This window comes from Panthera leo, chromosome A3, assembly GCF_018350215.1.
Source record: "Panthera leo isolate Ple1 chromosome A3, P.leo_Ple1_pat1.1, whole genome shotgun sequence".
In the NCBI taxonomy this organism is placed as follows: Eukaryota; Metazoa; Chordata; class Mammalia; order Carnivora; family Felidae; genus Panthera; species Panthera leo.
Window position 1 is genome coordinate 82,592,681 of NC_056681.1, and position 17,133 is coordinate 82,609,813.

Sequence of the window (17,133 nt, forward strand, 5' to 3'; positions counted from 1 at the left end):
TACTATTTGTGAGCAGCTTTGACAGAGACTTTGGTTTTAAAGTGTGTTCACTGTTTTCCAATTTGAGGTGACATTGTTCAAAATAATTCTTGGCAAATATAAGCTACACTGCCTGCTTTTCATAAAATATAAATGCCTTTGAAACAGCATCTCTGACAGTTACTGTGATTTCTTATTCTTTCAGGTAGTAGGTGATAGTTTAGGCTTGAAGTCCAGTGATGAGATGGGTGGTAAAAATCTAAGGTTCTGAGGTATGAGGGCAAGTTACAAAGCTCTTGGCACTTGTAGTTTTGGAAGTTGAAATGTTCTAGGGATGATTATACGTTTTAGGATATTTTTAATTAAAATTTTTAGCTAGAGGTGAATTTTAAAGTAGGTGCTTGAACTACTCACAAATATGTGTACTAATTTAATCGGTTAACACCTGTTTTCCATTTTAACTGTCCCTCCTCTTTGTTCAGAGGATGGTAAAATATTCAATGCCAGATGTTTCTTTCAGTTAATTCTTTATAGTATGTATGTTCTAGAAGTAGATAGATGAGGCTTTTATTTTGAGTTGGTGCTGGGTCAGACATATGTAAGTCCCTATTCCTGCATGGGAAAAAAAGTAAATATTCTGATGAAATCAGATCAGACTTATTCTAAATTTGTTGAACTATAATTGTGAATGTATAATGATTATATAAGACATCTAATTAATTAATTAATTTTGTGCAACCCATAGAAAGATACATTCTAGAGGAAAGTAAGTAAGAAAATTGTGTATTATATTTGTTAATGGTCAATAGTAATACATATTCTTGTAGGTATAGATTTCCCCCTTAACATTTTATTAACAAGTATTTAGAATGTATAGCAAAGTTGAAAGAATTTATAGTGAAACCCATATACCCATCACCTAGATTCTGACATTAATATTTACTCTACTGACCTATCACATATTTATTCATCTCTCCATCAGTCTATCTCATTTTTTGATGTATTTCAAAGTATCCATGTACTTCTCCCTAAATAATTCAACATATGTGTGTCATTGACTAGAATTCACAGATACGGATTTTTAGTTTTGTGTTTTCCTATCAGATGATTTTAAACAGTTAATACTTAAGTTACAGTACATTTGAGTTATGGTAAATTAACTTTATAAGAAATTAGTTGCAACAGAGAAGTTTTAGTGAACATTTCTAGCATCTGCTTTAACTTTGTTTTTCCTTTTTGTTGTTGCTTTCAGTGGATTTTCCAGAAATCTTTTTTCGAGACCTCGCCTGTTTTTAATTATCATTTTCAAAAGTTTTAAACTCCTATATATTTAAACTTCATTTTGAGACATTTTATGTTAATTTTAATGTTTTTTTTCATTTCTTCATGTTTTAAACTTAAGGTGTTGTAGCAAATAGTAGCTATTTCTGATTTTTGTTTTTTGTTGAGTTCATCAGTATATGTAGAAATCAAGATTATTTAATATCTTGACTAGCTGATTTCTAAAATAAGCTTAAATTCTAGGACATCATTAGCTCTATTATACATACAAAATTTGACTTTTCAAATGTGGGTCATCTTAAGTGTGCTCTCATTGGAGACAAGACTTGTGAGTACTCCACTTCACGTGTGATCGCATAGTTTTCCAGTATTATACTTTAAGATTGAAAATGTTGCTCGTGAGATGATTTTTAAAAATTGTTTCCCTGTGTCTTAATTTTTTTGTAGCTCTACAAATTTTCATTGATCTTGGTGAGGCATGTATAGAAACTCAATTTCAATTCTAACTTAGGTATATGCAGGTAGAAATTTGTGAAATTTGCAAGTTATGTGGTGCATATCTGCCTTATTACAGTATAATAAAGAATCATTTAATTTTAGCTTCTTTCATTATGCTTTATAGTCCATTAAAACGTATCATTTACCCTTACCATTTCGATATTTAGTACGAAGAACTGTGCTGCATGCATTGAGCATTTTTCTACAAGTCTTTTTTCCCTGATGTGCTATTTCACATATCACAGGCCTTATTTTTTGAACATTTGAGCAAAAGAAACAGATGAAACCTCATACAAAACCCTCCAAAATATGAAAATGTGGGGTTTATTTGTGCTAATGCTCTTCTTTTGGAAACATATGTATTAAAGGTAAGGTCCATTTATTGATTTAACCACGTTGTACATAAAAATTTATTATTCATGATTAAACTTTCCAAGGCATTGTTCTTGAAAGAAAAGATTTTTTAAACTTGTGGAATGAAGAACTTTATCTGAAAGTGCCAGAAAGATTAAAATTAATTATTCCCAAGTTTTCCAAAATATCATGGGAATGTAGTTTTCTGAAGATATTTTATGCAAAAATTTGGACTAAAGCTTTGATATTATAATTTTCTAGGATCTTATGGTTGGTGATGAGGCAAGTGAATTACGCTCAATGTTAGAAGTTAACTACCCTATGGAAAATGGCATAGTACGAAATTGGGATGACATGAAACACCTGTGGGACTATACATTTGGACCCGAGAAACTTAACATAGATACCAGAAATTGTAAAATCTTACTCACAGAGCCTCCCATGAACCCAACAAAAAACAGAGAGAAGATTGTAGAGGTAAGTGTTTTTAGGTGGGATATGTACATATGTGTTTCTGTGATGTCATGTTAAAGCAAATGCTCTTTCTTTTATCTTACCATTGTTGTTAAGGATAAAGGGAATAGGGGAACCTGCCTGGGTGGCTCAGTCGGATGAATGTCCAACTTAGGCTCAGGTCATGATTTCACGGTTTGTGAGTTCAAGCCCCACATCAGGCTCTGTGCTTACAGCTCAGAGCCTGGAACCTACTTCAGATTCTGTGTCTCCTCTCTCTGCCCCTCCCCCACTTGCTCTCTGTTTCTCTCTCTCTCTCAAAAATAAACATTATAAAAAATCTTTTAAAAAATAAAGGATCAAGGGAATAAAAATAATTGTTTCCCCTCAGATCCTATTTATTGAGCACCTAACTAGTCATTATTTCTAAGTAGAATATATCAGTATACAAAACCCTGCTGCCATGGAACTTATATTCTGGCAGGGGACAACCCCCCCCCCCCCCCCCAAAAGTGAGTTAATTGAATGGTTTGTTAGAAGATAATAGATGCTAAATGTGGGGAAGTTGTGGGAGATTACATTTTTCATAGGGTGTGGGAGTAGAACTCCCTGAAAAGGTGATACTAAAACAAAGAGTAAGGGAGTCAGCCAGGATGTGTGAGGGGAAAGCATTCCAGGCAAAGGAAGTAGCTAGTGTGAAGGTCTTAAAATGGGAATAAGCCTGGTATGTTAGAGAGTCAGCAAGGAAGCCGGTATGGGAGGGCAACAGGAGATGAGGTCAGAGAAGTAATGGAGCCAGATCATACAGGGCCTTGCAGGCCCTTAAAGGGAATCATTCTTTTACTCCAAGTGAAATGAAGGGCTGTTACACAGAAGGGACATGCTCAGATTTAGGTTTCTGTGGCTGCTAGGTTGTGAGTAGACCATAAGGAGGCAAGAGTGGAAGAGAGACCAGTTTGAAGGCTTTCAGTTATCTAGGCAGAAGATAATGATGGTTAGGATTAGGGTAATAGCAGTGGAAGTAATGACAAGTGGCCAGATTATGTATCTGTTTTGAAGGTAGGGCCAAAGCATGTTCTGATGCATTAAATAAATATGGGTAATAGAGAGGAGAGTCAGGGATGACTTCAAACGTCTTGGCTTGGACACCTGGAGGATGACGTACCATCAACCAAGGTAGGAGAAGATGAAATAAGTAAAACAGGATTTGGAGGGAAGGATCGAGAGTTCAGTTTTGGACATGGTAGGCCCTCATTAGACATCCAGTCAAAAATGTCAGGTAGATAATTAGAGGTATCTCCCACTTTTCAAAAGTTCATGTTATGCCACTTTGCTTTTACCAAAGACCTACGCTAGTACCTGTTTTTGCTAACTGAACAAAGTCTGAAGATTTTCACTTCTATGAAAAAGAGGGAAAAGCAAAAATTGGATTCAGCATTGGTTTTGCAGCAAACTGTTAGAGAGGCAGCGTGCACCCATAGCAGGAGAGTGGTGCTGCCATGCTGGTTCCCCAGGACCACACTCAGCATCTGAGCATCAAGGCGCCCTAGCTTTGAACTGTGTCAGTGAGCATCTGTGCTTTATCTCGTTTTATTTTGTGCATCCATTAGCAAGATGTGCCCTAAGCTATCAGAAGAGCCTAAAAGAAGTTATTTTTGACATCTGGGAGCACTCATAAATTAATTTCCATATAAATTAATGGTCATTGCTTCTTTGATTTACAACATTTCAGCTTCACCAAAGGTTTCATGGGATTACTCTACTTTCAGATAGGAGAAGTCTGTAAAAAAGATCAAGATCAGAAGAAAAGTCTGAGGCTAGACTAGAAACTTGGGAGTCATCAGGATATAGATAATCCATTCACCAGGGAAGAGAGATCAAACATTGGTGAGAAGGCTAAGGACTAAGGAGAGGGAAGCTAGTGAGAGCAGATTGAAGGGCTCTGAGGGAGCAGACACAGAGAGCAAGAAGTCTGCATCCTTCATAGTTCAGATAAGTAACTTTTCAAGGTTGTCTTTCATTATATTTGCTAATATATGAGGTAAAAACTGTCTTTGTTTTTTGTTATATACGAGGTAGAAACTTGCAATAATTATTTCTGTTTTAGGAGCTTTGCAGACACTACTTACTGTAAATATTTTGTTTTGCTCCATAACCATGTTTAGGTGTTGATGGAAATTTTGGAAGGATTTCAAATGAGATTGTTGTGAGACAATATTTTTAAATTCTGGATAAAAATTTAAGTTTCATATTAAGTGTTTTAAAATGTTTAAATCCTGGTTTTAGTTAGGAAATCCATGTCATTTCCTTATGGCTTATAACTACTAATACTTTTGATGTATAAGTAGTGATGTGTCATTGGTATTTATTTTTAGCAGTGCCTTGTAAAATCAGAGTAGAGGCATTTTTGCATTAAACTGAAAGGTTCCTAAACACGGAAACCTCTTTAGGAAAACAACACAATATCAGAATTAAAACCAAGTTTTCGTTCAAATCAGATGAAAAGTCAGGGAGACGATGTTATACCTGGATGCCTCTTCCACTAGCTAGCTATTTGACCAGGACACGTAGTTTTGGGGGTTTTTGTTTTGTTTTGTTTTTTTGTTTTTTTTAATCTGCAAGAATGACAAGGATTGGTCTCACTGTGCTGTAAGGTCTCACCTTAGTTTAGTATTCTTTTTTACTTGTGGGTGCAAATTTGGCTGTGACTGATAATGCCCTACTTTAATCTCATCCAGAAAGTTGATTTAGTACTAGAAATACTTTTTCACCATCTTACTGATGAGAACAAATTCTAACGGACTTTCAAGATGACAAATGCAAATACAACTTCACGCTTCCATTGTCTTCTCTGTGGAGGGGGAGTAAAGGATGATGGTATAGAATAATGTTTAGAACATCTAGTTGCTTAATTGATGAATATGTGTTTCAGAGTTACAACGTTTAAATCCTCTATAAGTCTCATTGTGACTTATAAAATTTCTGAGTATCTAGATTTTCAGAGTGGTAGTCAGCCATGCCAGTCAAGGAGTGGTCACTGTAGATGACAGAAGAAGTCCTGCAGCATGTTCCCAGCCCACCTGGACTACAGAGAATGAGCATGGTTGTGACCAGAGAGGGCACAAGGAAGCTCCTCCCTCCATCATAGCTCAGCTGAGAGCAGTGCCACAGCCAGGGCTCAAGCTGGGAAGGTGGGAGTACCAACCAGCTAGGCAGTTTCTGTATCTGCCAGCCTTCAGGAATTACTGCGTACAGTTTTGTCTTTCTGCCCTACTGTTTTCCTACCTTCCTTTTTTCTTCTTTTTTTCATTTTTTTAACTGCTGAAGGTAGAGCCACAATCTTGGCTCAGCTTAGGGGAGAGGAATCGGAGGGAGAGTCAACAGTTAAGCAATTTCTGTAGTTTTTCCTTGAATTAAAAGATATTTCCATGATGAATCACTGAATTCTACTCCTAAAACCAGTATTACACTGTATGTTAACTAACTAAAATCTAAATAAAAATTTTAAAAATAAAAGATATTTCCATTAAGGGACATCATTAAGAAAGGCTTGTTTAAATGCAGAAATCTTTCTTCCACTCTAATTATCCATTGACTAAAACACTCAAAAATCTTTGCTTTGGGGCACCTGGGTGGCTCAGTCCATTAAGCGCCTGACTATTGATTTCAGCTCAGGGCATGATCTCGCGGTTAGTGGGCTCGAACCCTGTGTTAAAGGGGCTCAATGTGGGTGGACGTTGAGGGGTTCTCTCTCTCTCCCTCTCCTTGTGCCCCTCCCCCACCCACGGTCTTTCTTTCTCTCTCAAATTAAAAAAAAAAAAAAATGCTTTGTAACACTTATGAAATGCTTGAGAACTCGGTATTTACCCAACATCTGTTCCCATCATTGGAGCTCTGTGGTAGCTGAGGAGAATGGAGGACTCTTATAGGTCCCATGATTCTGTCTTGGCAACTAATCCACTCTGTGACAATCAAGAAAGCATAAATATTTATTATGTAACTTCTAAATACCAGTATTTCTTTCTTTCTTTTTGCATTTTCAGGTAATGTTTGAAACTTACCAGTTTTCTGGTGTGTATGTAGCTATCCAGGCGGTTCTGACTTTGTATGCTCAAGGTAGGTGAAACTTAATTTTTAGAACAACAATTCAGACATTAAGTGCATTTTATGTCACAGGAATTTGATTTTATAATAAGTTTTGAATCCCAGAAAAGCACAGTATTATAGATTTATTCAAATATTTTCATAATTTCTAAAATTTGTCAAATAAAATCTCACATATATTTTTATTTTCTTCATTAAACAATGAAAGACCTAAGGTAAGAAGAGAACTTCTCAATTTTTAAGAAGTAGGAGGTTCCCTCTTTTAGTCTGTATTAAAATAACGTCTTTTTGTACAGTGGAAAACGAGCATGGGATTTGTCCTTAGAATTGGCAGAGTTAAAGAAAAAAAATACAGAGATCCAAAAAAGTTAATAAAGATCACGCCTGCCTTATGCATGGTAGATGAAATACAAAGGAGAAGGTAGACATTTGGCAGTGTCTTCCTAACTTACATGTTTTCTTGGTGCTGCCGATAGTAACTGCCTTCCTTTCTATTGAGAATAAAAATTGGCCATGTGGGGAGAGCTCTTTACATTCTGATGTTCTGATGGTCTTATGAAGAACTTATGGGGCTGTCAGATATGTGCCACACAGTCTCTTAGGTACTTGAAATGTAAAGATGCCCTCATAGAATATGGAATCTAATGGGGGCAAAGATATTGAAACAGATCATTTTGATTCAGCATGTCAGAGAAGATTTCTGAAGGAAAGGGCACCTGAGCTAAGTCTCCAGCCTTAATAGTTAGCAGTGTATGTGACATAGTGCTTAGAAAACTCTTTTTAATATCATGGAGCGCCATCCTATTTTATACATATTTAGTAAAAATCACCTTGTAAAATACATATTGGCTTATTAAACCATCTTTAGTACTACATAGAGATTCTTAGAAAATACTTACTTAGGGGAATTAAATTTTTAAAGAAGCTTTGTTCATTCACCAAGTGGAATGTACCTTGCACTCTGTTTAGTGCAGAGTATATAGCAGTGAGTAAGCTGGATGTGGTCTTCTTGACCTTTTTTTTTTTTTTTAACGTTTATCTATTTTTGAGAGACAGAGTGCAAGCAGGGGAGGGGCAGAGAGAGAGGGAGACAGAATCTGAAGCAGGGTTCAGGCTCCAAGCTGTCAGCACAGAGCCTGACATGGGGCTCGAACTCACAGACTGTGAGATCATGACCTAAGCCGAAGTCGGATGCGCAACCTACTGAGCCGCCCAGGCGCCCCGGTCTTCTTGATCTTAAGGTGATTACAGTCCAGCTGTGAATAATTTTTCCTTTGAGGAAGGAATTAAAAATTACTTGCTACTTTACAAGGAGCGTTTGTATCCAGGTAATTTTATTTCATTTTTAGAAAAATAAATTTTAGAAATTATTTTAGAAAATACCTTGGAAAAAGTAGATATTAAAAATTTTGAATCTAAGCTTCAAAACTGGTGATAATAGTTTCATTTAGGGGGTGAGGATGGGACAGTTCTGCTGAAATGAATTTTTGTTTGAACTATATTTGAATAAATACAATTGACCTTAAATGATTTTTCTAGCGATATTCATAAATTTATTTGCATCCAATGGGAAGATACCCTCACTTAATTCCTAATATTTAACCATTTTTGTTTAACTGTTGATTCCTTAGTTTGAGAAATGATAGTCTAGCAATGAACAAAAGAACTCCAATAAAATTCTCCTTGAAGGTAGCTAGTGCTGTCAGTTACAAAAGCAAAGGTAGGAAGAAGCATTCAGCGCTGTGGAAGGGTTTTGAACAAGAGAAGTGACACAGTGGGTTAGGAAGCTATGTTTGACTACATGGCGCACACACAGGACTGAGGAGAATAAAGGGAATTAGGGGATCTGGAGGTTAGAATTGTCAGGAAAGGTGTAAATGAAAAGGTATGAACTAGATTGAACCTTAAAGAATCCATAGGAATTGAAGTGGAAGGAATGAGTAATCCAGTGAAAAAGAGGGGGGGCACTGAAAATGGGTCAGATTATACAGGGAAAGGCTAGTGTGTAACCTGGTGGGAGTGGGAGAAAATAAGAAGAAGTTGCATGAGAAGGTCTGTTTGTAAAATATAATGTAAATCCCTGCTTTAGTTGATATTACTGGGAGTATTTTTGAATTAATGATGTGGATTCCTCTTTTTTTCAATGAGAAGTTTCTTGTTGAAAGGAATGCAGCATTAAAAGGTACTAAATGGTTTTTATGAACCTTTTTATGAAGATTTATGTCCACCATCAATCAAGGAGAGACATTATATGAGCCTCCAAAGGAGGTAGATTAAGTAAATGTATTCAAAGACAAATCATTATGATGAAATATTATAGTACATTCAAGTTTGTATTAAGAAAGAGGGATTGGGCACCTGGGCGGCTCAGTTGGTTAAGCATCTGACTCTTGATTTCAACTCAGGTTGTGATCTCATGGTTTGTGAGATCTGCGCTGACAGCATTGAGCCTGCTTGGGATTCTCTCTCTCTCTGTCTCTCTCTCCCTCTCTCTCCCTTCCCTGCTAGCTCGCTCTCACTCTCAAAATAAATAAATAGACATTTTTTTAAAAAAGGAAGAGGGAGGGGTGCCTGGGTGGCTCAGTCGGTTGAGCGGCCGACTTCGGCCCAGGTCATGATCTTGCATCAGGCTCTGTGCTGACAGCTCAGAGCCTGGAGCCTGTTTCAGATTCTGTGTCTCCCTCTCTCTCTGACTGTCCCCCGTTCATGCTCTATCTCTCTCTGTCTCAAAAATAAATAAATGTAAAAAAAAATTTTTTTTTTTTTTTAAAAAAGGAAGAGGGAGAGGTTCCTGGGTGGCTCAGTCATTTGAACCACTGACTCTTAATATTGGCTCAGGTCTGAGATTGAGCCGTGTCGGACTCCACTGTGGGCATGGAGCCTGCTTAAGATTCTCTGTCTCCCTCTGCTTGTTTGTGCGCCTGCATGTGTGTGCTTGCTGTCTCTCACTCTCAAAAAAAAAAAAAAAAAAAAAATGGAGAGAGCCTCTTCAGGGATGTGAAAATGATAACATAATGGTTAAGAAAGTTACAGACATTGCATATTCTATAGAGTTAAAAAAATTTTTTTTTTTTGGTTAAAAACATTATTAGACTGAGGCGCCTGGGTGGCTCAGTCAGTTAAGCGTCCGACTTCGGCTCAGGTCATGATCTCGCGGTGTGTGGGTTCGGGCCCCGCGTCGGGCTCTGTGCTGACAGCTCAGAGCCTGGAGCCTGCTTCAGATTCTGTGTCTCCCTCTCTCTCTGACCCTCCCCCATTCATGCTCTGTCTCTCTCTGTCTCAAAAATAAATAAACATTAAAACATTTAATGTTTAACATTTAAAAACATTATTAGGCTATTAACTACTAGAAAATTTGAATTAGAAAAAGTTATGTATTTTTTTTCCTGCATTAACCCTTGTGCGGAAGGTAACTTTTGTAGTCATTCCTATCAATAGGAAATTTTATCAATAGGAATTAGAAAAAGTTATGTATTTTTTTCCTGCATTAACCCTTGTGCGAAGGTAACTTTTGTAGTCATTCCTATCAATAGGAATTTTTCCAAAACATAGTTTTGAATATATGACAAAAATAATAAGTACATTATTTTCAACAAGCTTCACTATCAACTTGTGTAGTATTTATCTCTCACAATGGTTTTCATAAAAGTTACCATGATGCTTTAGAAAATTGCACTTGAAGGGAATTCGGAGATGAAGATTAAATTGGAAAGAAGAAGAATTGTACTGAGCTTTAAGAGACATTCTTCGGTCTCAGAGTCTGTTTCTTCCCATCTCCTGGGATGGCACATAGACTAAGAGTCTCTCTCACAAGAGACATGTGTGAGAATACTCACTTTAGTGTCCAGATACTAGAAGTAAGCTGCAGAATAGCAAACAATAAAGAAATGCTGGCTTCTAGACCATTCTGGTTGGGGAAGTTTCTAGTTTGGCTTCTCTGCTAATTTTTGAAATTTGCTGGCTTTGATTTTTTCTGGTCTGGCTTTTTATTTAAGACTTCATGGTTTTCACACAGGTTTATTAACTGGAGTAGTGGTGGACTCTGGAGATGGTGTGACTCACATCTGTCCAGTGTATGAAGGCTTTTCTCTCCCTCACCTTACCAGGAGACTAGATATTGCAGGGAGGGATATTACCAGATACCTTATCAAGGTAAGCAAAAGAAGATATTGTAGAAATTAGCTTTTGTAGTTTGTGTTTACTGACTTAACACAATATTTGAATATATCATCTCAGGACCATAGCAGATCTTCTGTACCACTGGAGGAGTGACACATTTACCCCAGTATTCGTATAAAAATCCAAGTAAGATTTATACACATGCTCTCCGGTATAGTAATGAGAATAGAACACATCATTACATAATTATGTTTGCTATTCCCAGGGACTGGGCAGTGAGGTATTTCAAAGATAGAAGAGACCTTAAAACCTCCTTGAACAATAGAGGCAGGCTTTTCTGCCATAAAACCTTTCTTTGACAGGTATATGTTAAAGCCATAATCCTGACTGGGTTGCCTTTTCTTGTCCTTCCCCAGAAAATACAGTGATCGCAAATTAACGATATTTGTTTAAAAACCGGGCCCCGTTGCACCAGACTTTAATATTTAGTAGTTTTCATGGAATTAACCCAGTTTTTAGTGTTTACTATATTAAAGTTTACTTCTGGGTATAATTAGTTATAAACATTGCTGGAGAAAGTGTATAAGGCAATTATTTGGAGGCATGTATATATATATATATGTATTTATTTTAATATTGGGAGAAAAAAGTCTAGTCTACTGTCTATATCAGAATTCTGTTACTTAGAATATTCTCTCCAGGTCAGTGGCTCTCTGCCAAGCTGATGCTGTCCCCCAGGGACACTTGGCAATGTCTGGAGATATGTTGTGGTTGTTAACAGCTGTGTGGGAATGCTACTAAACATCCTACAATGAGTGGGGCAGCCCTCCAACAAAGAATTGTAAGGTCCACAATGTCATTGGTGCTGCTGTTGAGAAACTATTCTAGGGTGATATCTGTGTGATAAAATGGGTCGTATTAAGTGTTTACCTTGACATTGGGTTCTTTTTGTCTCATTTAGAGTAATAATGAGATTAAGTAAATGAGAATTATACTCTCATTCTAGGCCAGAGTTCTGTCTGAGGACTTTCCAAGGGTTTTCTCACAAAGATTAGCTAATGGGACTTATTTTTAAAGTTTTTATATGCAAAGTCCAGTTTGTTTATGCTACATATTATGGTATAGGGTTTTTTCTGTCAGCTACTTGAATTCTTATCATTTATGTGATTCACAAATGCTCTTGCCCATCTAGTACGTGTCAGATATAATACTAGAAGTTAGGGATAAAACTTTCTAAGACCTAGGGATATTTCATGAATATGGCATTGATTGAGCAAGTGGCAGATTGTGGGATAACGGTACTAAAATAATATGTATTAATACATAGAGTTTTGGGGTGCCTGGGTGGCTCAGTTGGTTGAGCATCCAGCTCGATTTCCACGCAGGTCATCATCCCAGGGTTGTGGGGTTGAGCCCAATGTCAGGCTCCGCGCTGAGTGGAGCCTGCTTAAGATTCTTCCTCTCGCTCTCCCCTTCTCCCCTTCTCCCCTTCTCGTTCTTGCTCCCTCTCTAAAATAAAAATGTTTAAAACTTAAGACTTGATTATTTAACAAAACTGTCTGAACATTGGTACTCAAACAAGTCTTTTTTTTAAATTAGCTTTTTTTTTTTTTTTTAGCTCTTTTACCCATTTATTATTCATGAACTGTTAATAATTCTTTTACTCTTTGTGAAACAAATATATATCCTTTTATGGAAAGTAATATTTCCCATTTCTGAAATATTCAGTGAGTCCTAAGGATCCACTGTCCATTGCATTTGTTATTGACATGAGCTATTTAGTGGGCAGTAATGACTTTTCCAGAGTTGAACTCAATTCAGATTCATTGTCAATTTACTGTTTTTTTTGTACCAGCTGCTTCTTTTGCGAGGATACGCCTTCAACCATTCTGCTGACTTTGAAACAGTTCGCATGATTAAAGAAAAATTGTGTTATGTTGGGTATAATATTGAGCAAGAGCAGAAGCTGGCCTTAGAAACCACAGTATTAGTTGAATCTTACACAGTAAGTATTTCCAGTGTATAAAATGTGTGGTTTTATAATGGAACACCATGACTATTGGTGTGTGCTTAAAGAGATTTTCTTAGAATCAGTATTTTTGTTTTGAGTTGTTATATATATATATATATGTGTGTGACCTTATGTCTTTCCACAATAAGATCTTTTTTAAGTTATTTTAGGATACCATATAATGTGAAATAAGGCAAGAATCATAAATAGCCTTTCTACCTTAGGATATAAATTGATAAGAGATGTTATTTTGAGATTCTAATATCTGGAATAGCATTTTCAATATGCACTTTACAGAATGTTATTTCCCTGAGATGTTAAGTATTTTCACAAAAATTACAGTGGAGTATACATTGTCCAGTAAGTTTGGGAGTGTTTCGCTTTACTGAAGGACTTTTCAGAGCCTTTGATGTGCTAATTTGTGTGTGCCTGTGAGAATATAGCATACTGCGTGTTTCTCAACCTTATTAGACTACAGGATTCCAGCATTTCATGAGACTCAAACGTTCTACGAAGCATGCTTTGGAAAGTGCTCATCCTGTAATATTGCTCTAATAATTCACTAGGTGGCAGTGTTTTCCTGACTTTGTGTTTTCATAATGCGATCTTCAAAACATGTTAACTTGAAAGTGTAACTAATAAGAATTAGAACCTAGTTATAGGTTACACCACGGGAGTTGGTCCTACCTGAATTTTAAACGTGTTGTTCTCCTAAGTCTATTATATTCATCTGGGTATAAAGTACTTTCATATCTTGTCTTTGATCTAGTTATTACTAAAATAAAAGCAAGTACAGTATTCTTAAACTCTTTGATTCATAAAAAAGATAAATAAAAATAAACTATTTGATTCATGTAAGCTCTACATAACACAAATATGTAAAAAATAGTCCTTTTAAAAATAATTATTAATTTTATAAATTATATTGTTTGATTTTTAAACAATACTGATCCAAATAATTGATAAGCAACTTAGTGATCTCACGATTTGCCCTAGGGATTCTTTTCTGAAGTTTTTTTGACAGTTCCTCTAGATGTACAATTTTTTATCTACCTGACTTGTTGGGAAGGAAGAAAGTGGCCTGAGACAAAGGATGAGGGAACTAGAAGTGTACATATGTTTTGTTAATTTCTCCCCTTCTTTGTCAAAGAATTTGAGGTGGGTTACAAAAACAGTTGACTCTTGAACAGCACAGGGGCTTGGGGCACCAATCCCCACCCCCCCCCCCATACAGTGTGTATAACTTTCAACTTCCCCAAAACTTTACTAATAGCCAGCTGTTGCCTTGCCAATAACATAAACAGTCGATTAACACTTATTTTGTATGTTATAGGTATTATACTGTATTCTTACGATAAAGTAAGCTAGAGAAAAGAGAATGTTATTAAAATCATAAGGAAGAGAAAATACATTTACAGTCCTGTACTGTATTTATCGAAAAAAAATCCATGTGTCAGAGGACCCGTGCAGTTCATACTCATGTTGTTATAACAAACATGTTACACGTAATTCTTACTTATTTGTCATTTGCACAACAAATAAAACCAGTACACTGGTGAAACTGATAAGTAAGTGAAGAGGGAGAAAGGATGGGATAAGATTTGGTGCAAAAAGAGGAGAATCCTACAGTCTTAACAGTATCTAGAGGTAGGTAGTTCCCAGGCTGGGTGGCCCCACGCTGGCCAACAGCCAGAGTACAGGAAGAAGCCACTCTGGCAGAGAGGCTGGAAATGGGAGCTACAGAGGTTTTACCAATAAGTGTGCTGTGTAAAGTTTTTCCAAATATCTTAGGTAATTTCATGTAGTTCCTAAACTCACCTGATGGTTTTATTTTGTTAAGAATAAATGTTTGAATCAGTATCCTTGAGGGTTTTTTTGTTTTTGGGTTTTGTTTTGTTTGTTTAACTTGATACAATTTATTTAAAGACAGTTGTGGAAGTTTTGAAAAATGTGATTGCTTTTGCACATATCTGTAAACAGTTATAGCAAACATGGAGTAAATGTTTTAAAAGCTTGGTTTGTGGGACTTTGTCATACTGAAAAGTCATTTTTAGAATCTAAATACAATTACTGTATTATAAATATACTGTGAGAAATGTTCATGTAAAACTAATTCTGGTATCTCCTATAGAAATGGGTCAAATGCCATCATATACAAGCATGCTTAAAACTTAGGTCAATCCAATGAGTTGTGAGGTGGTTTTAAAAGAGGGAGTTTTTGGGATGCTTGGGTGGCTCAGTTGGTTAAGCGTCAGACTTCAGCTCGGGTCGTGATCTCTGAAGCCTGCTTCAGATTCTGTGTGTGTGTCTCTCTCTGCCTTTCCCCCACTCACACTCTGCCTCTGTCTGTCTGTCTGGCTCTCTCTCTCTAAAAAAAATAAGTAGACATTAAGAGAGGGTGTTTTGGGGGGGCACCTGGCTGGTTCAGTCAGTGGAGTAATCTGTCTGCTAATGTTGAGGTCATGCGTTCATGCCACACACTGGGCATAGAGTTTACTAAAAAATAAAAATTTTAAAAATAAATAGAGAAAATTTTTACTTAACATTTCTCATTTAGTTAAACATGATGTGACTTAAGAGTTTTCTATACAAGGTTATGTTGTAATGATGTCAGACCTGTTGTTTAAATCTTATTTGCTTAAATTAAAATTATGTTTATCCATTATTTAAAATTTAATGGGGGCTAGAGGGGAGCCTGACTGGCTCGGTAGGTAGAGCATGCAACTCTTAATCTCAGGGTTGTGAGTTCAAGCCCCATGTAGGTGTAGAGATTACTTAAAAATAAAATGTAAAAAAAAATGTTTTAAGGGTGCCTGCTCGGTTTAAGCATCTGACTTCGGCTCAGGTCATGATCTCACAGTTGGTGAGCTTGAGTCCCGTGTCAGATGAGCTTGAGCCCCACACCGGGCTCTGCACTCTCTCTCCTTCTCTCTCCCTCATAAACAAACAAACAAATAAATAAAATAAAATTTATTAACAGGGTCTAGTAAATAGGACACAGAATTGCTTAATAAAAGTAGTCTAGGGGTGACTAGGTGGCTCAGTCAGTTGAGCATTTAACTCTTGGTTTTGGCTTAGGCCGTGGTCTCATGGTTCATGGGATCCCATGGAACCTGCTTGGGATTCTCTCTCTCTCTCTCTCTCTCTCTCTCTCTCTCTCTCTGTGCCCCTCCCCCCTTAACCATGCTCTCTCTCTCAAAAATAAATAAACTAAAAAAACACATTTTTTGGATTAAATGATTTGACAGAAGCTTTACACATGATATATAAAGTGTTTTGATGGCAAAATAGTAACGTTTCACGGTATAATTATTTGGTGAAAGAAATTAACATTTTTAACTATATGTGTCTATGCCACATGGTAAAAATATACATAAAATCACAGATGTGTTACAATAGAGAAGCAGCATTGACACCAGCAGTAATCCAAATGCAGTGGTTTATGAACATTTCCTTTTTATGCTTAGCTGCACACAGCAAAGGAACGTAATGCACTCGTGCCTTGGTGGTTGTTCCAAGAAATTCCTGCTGTGTTGGAGCATGGTGTGATGGCATGTTCTGCATTGAAAAGCAGAACAGCTATCTAAATATATTTTATTTTACCTTTTTTCTTTTTCAAGAATTTATTGTGGGAATAATATGTTGCTGGTAATGATTTTGGTTATAGAACAGATGTGTTTAATAGTGTTCTAGAGAACACTGGGAAATTTTTTAATAACGTTTTGCTGACTAATACCTGGTTATTCTTGGTTTCTAGCTCCCAGATGGCCGCATTATCAAAGTTGGGGGAGAGAGATTTGAAGCACCAGAAGCTTTATTTCAGCCTCACTTGATCAATGTTGAGGGCGTGGGTGTTGCTGAATTGCTTTTTAACACAATCCAGGCAGCTGACATTGATACCAGGTACATTATAGATGATGGCTTCCAAGTTATTTATCAGTAGATGGAATGTGTGTAGTTAAAATGGCCAAGTTGTCTATTAGCTCACTCATGTTTTTGAACAGGTAAGGCAAAATAATTTTTTGAGGGTGGCACTGGGTGTTGAATATATATCATTATGCCTCAGAAACCACTTAAAATTTTTTTTTCATAGTTTAAAACTTAAGGAAAACTTTCAGGAATAATACAGATAACTCATGTATACTCTTTTTTCAGTTTTGCATTCTACTAAGTTTAACATTCTTCATGTTCTTTCTGTCATTCTCTCTTTTTTCTTGAGCCATCTGAGAGTATGTTGAATGTATAAGTCCTCTCTACTCCTTAATATTCTCTTTTTATTTCCTGGGAACAGAGGTATTCTCTTCTATAGCCACAGTGCAGTTATTGAGCTCAGG

The 17,133-nt window shown here is 36.5% G+C and overlaps 1 protein-coding gene across 1 annotated transcript in view; it reads left to right on the forward strand.

Moving 5' to 3' along the window:
* ACTR2 (actin related protein 2) overlaps positions 1-17,133 on the forward strand; it is a 38,408-nt gene that overhangs the window by 11,106 nt on the left and 10,169 nt on the right. Inside the window, exons 3-7 of the mRNA XM_042932473.1 lie at positions 2,374-2,589; positions 6,609-6,681; positions 10,685-10,821; positions 12,644-12,793; positions 16,557-16,702. Of these exons, the coding sequence (XP_042788407.1) occupies positions 2,374-2,589; positions 6,609-6,681; positions 10,685-10,821; positions 12,644-12,793; positions 16,557-16,702 (722 nt within the window). The remainder of the gene's footprint in view (positions 1-2,373; positions 2,590-6,608; positions 6,682-10,684; positions 10,822-12,643; positions 12,794-16,556; positions 16,703-17,133) is intronic.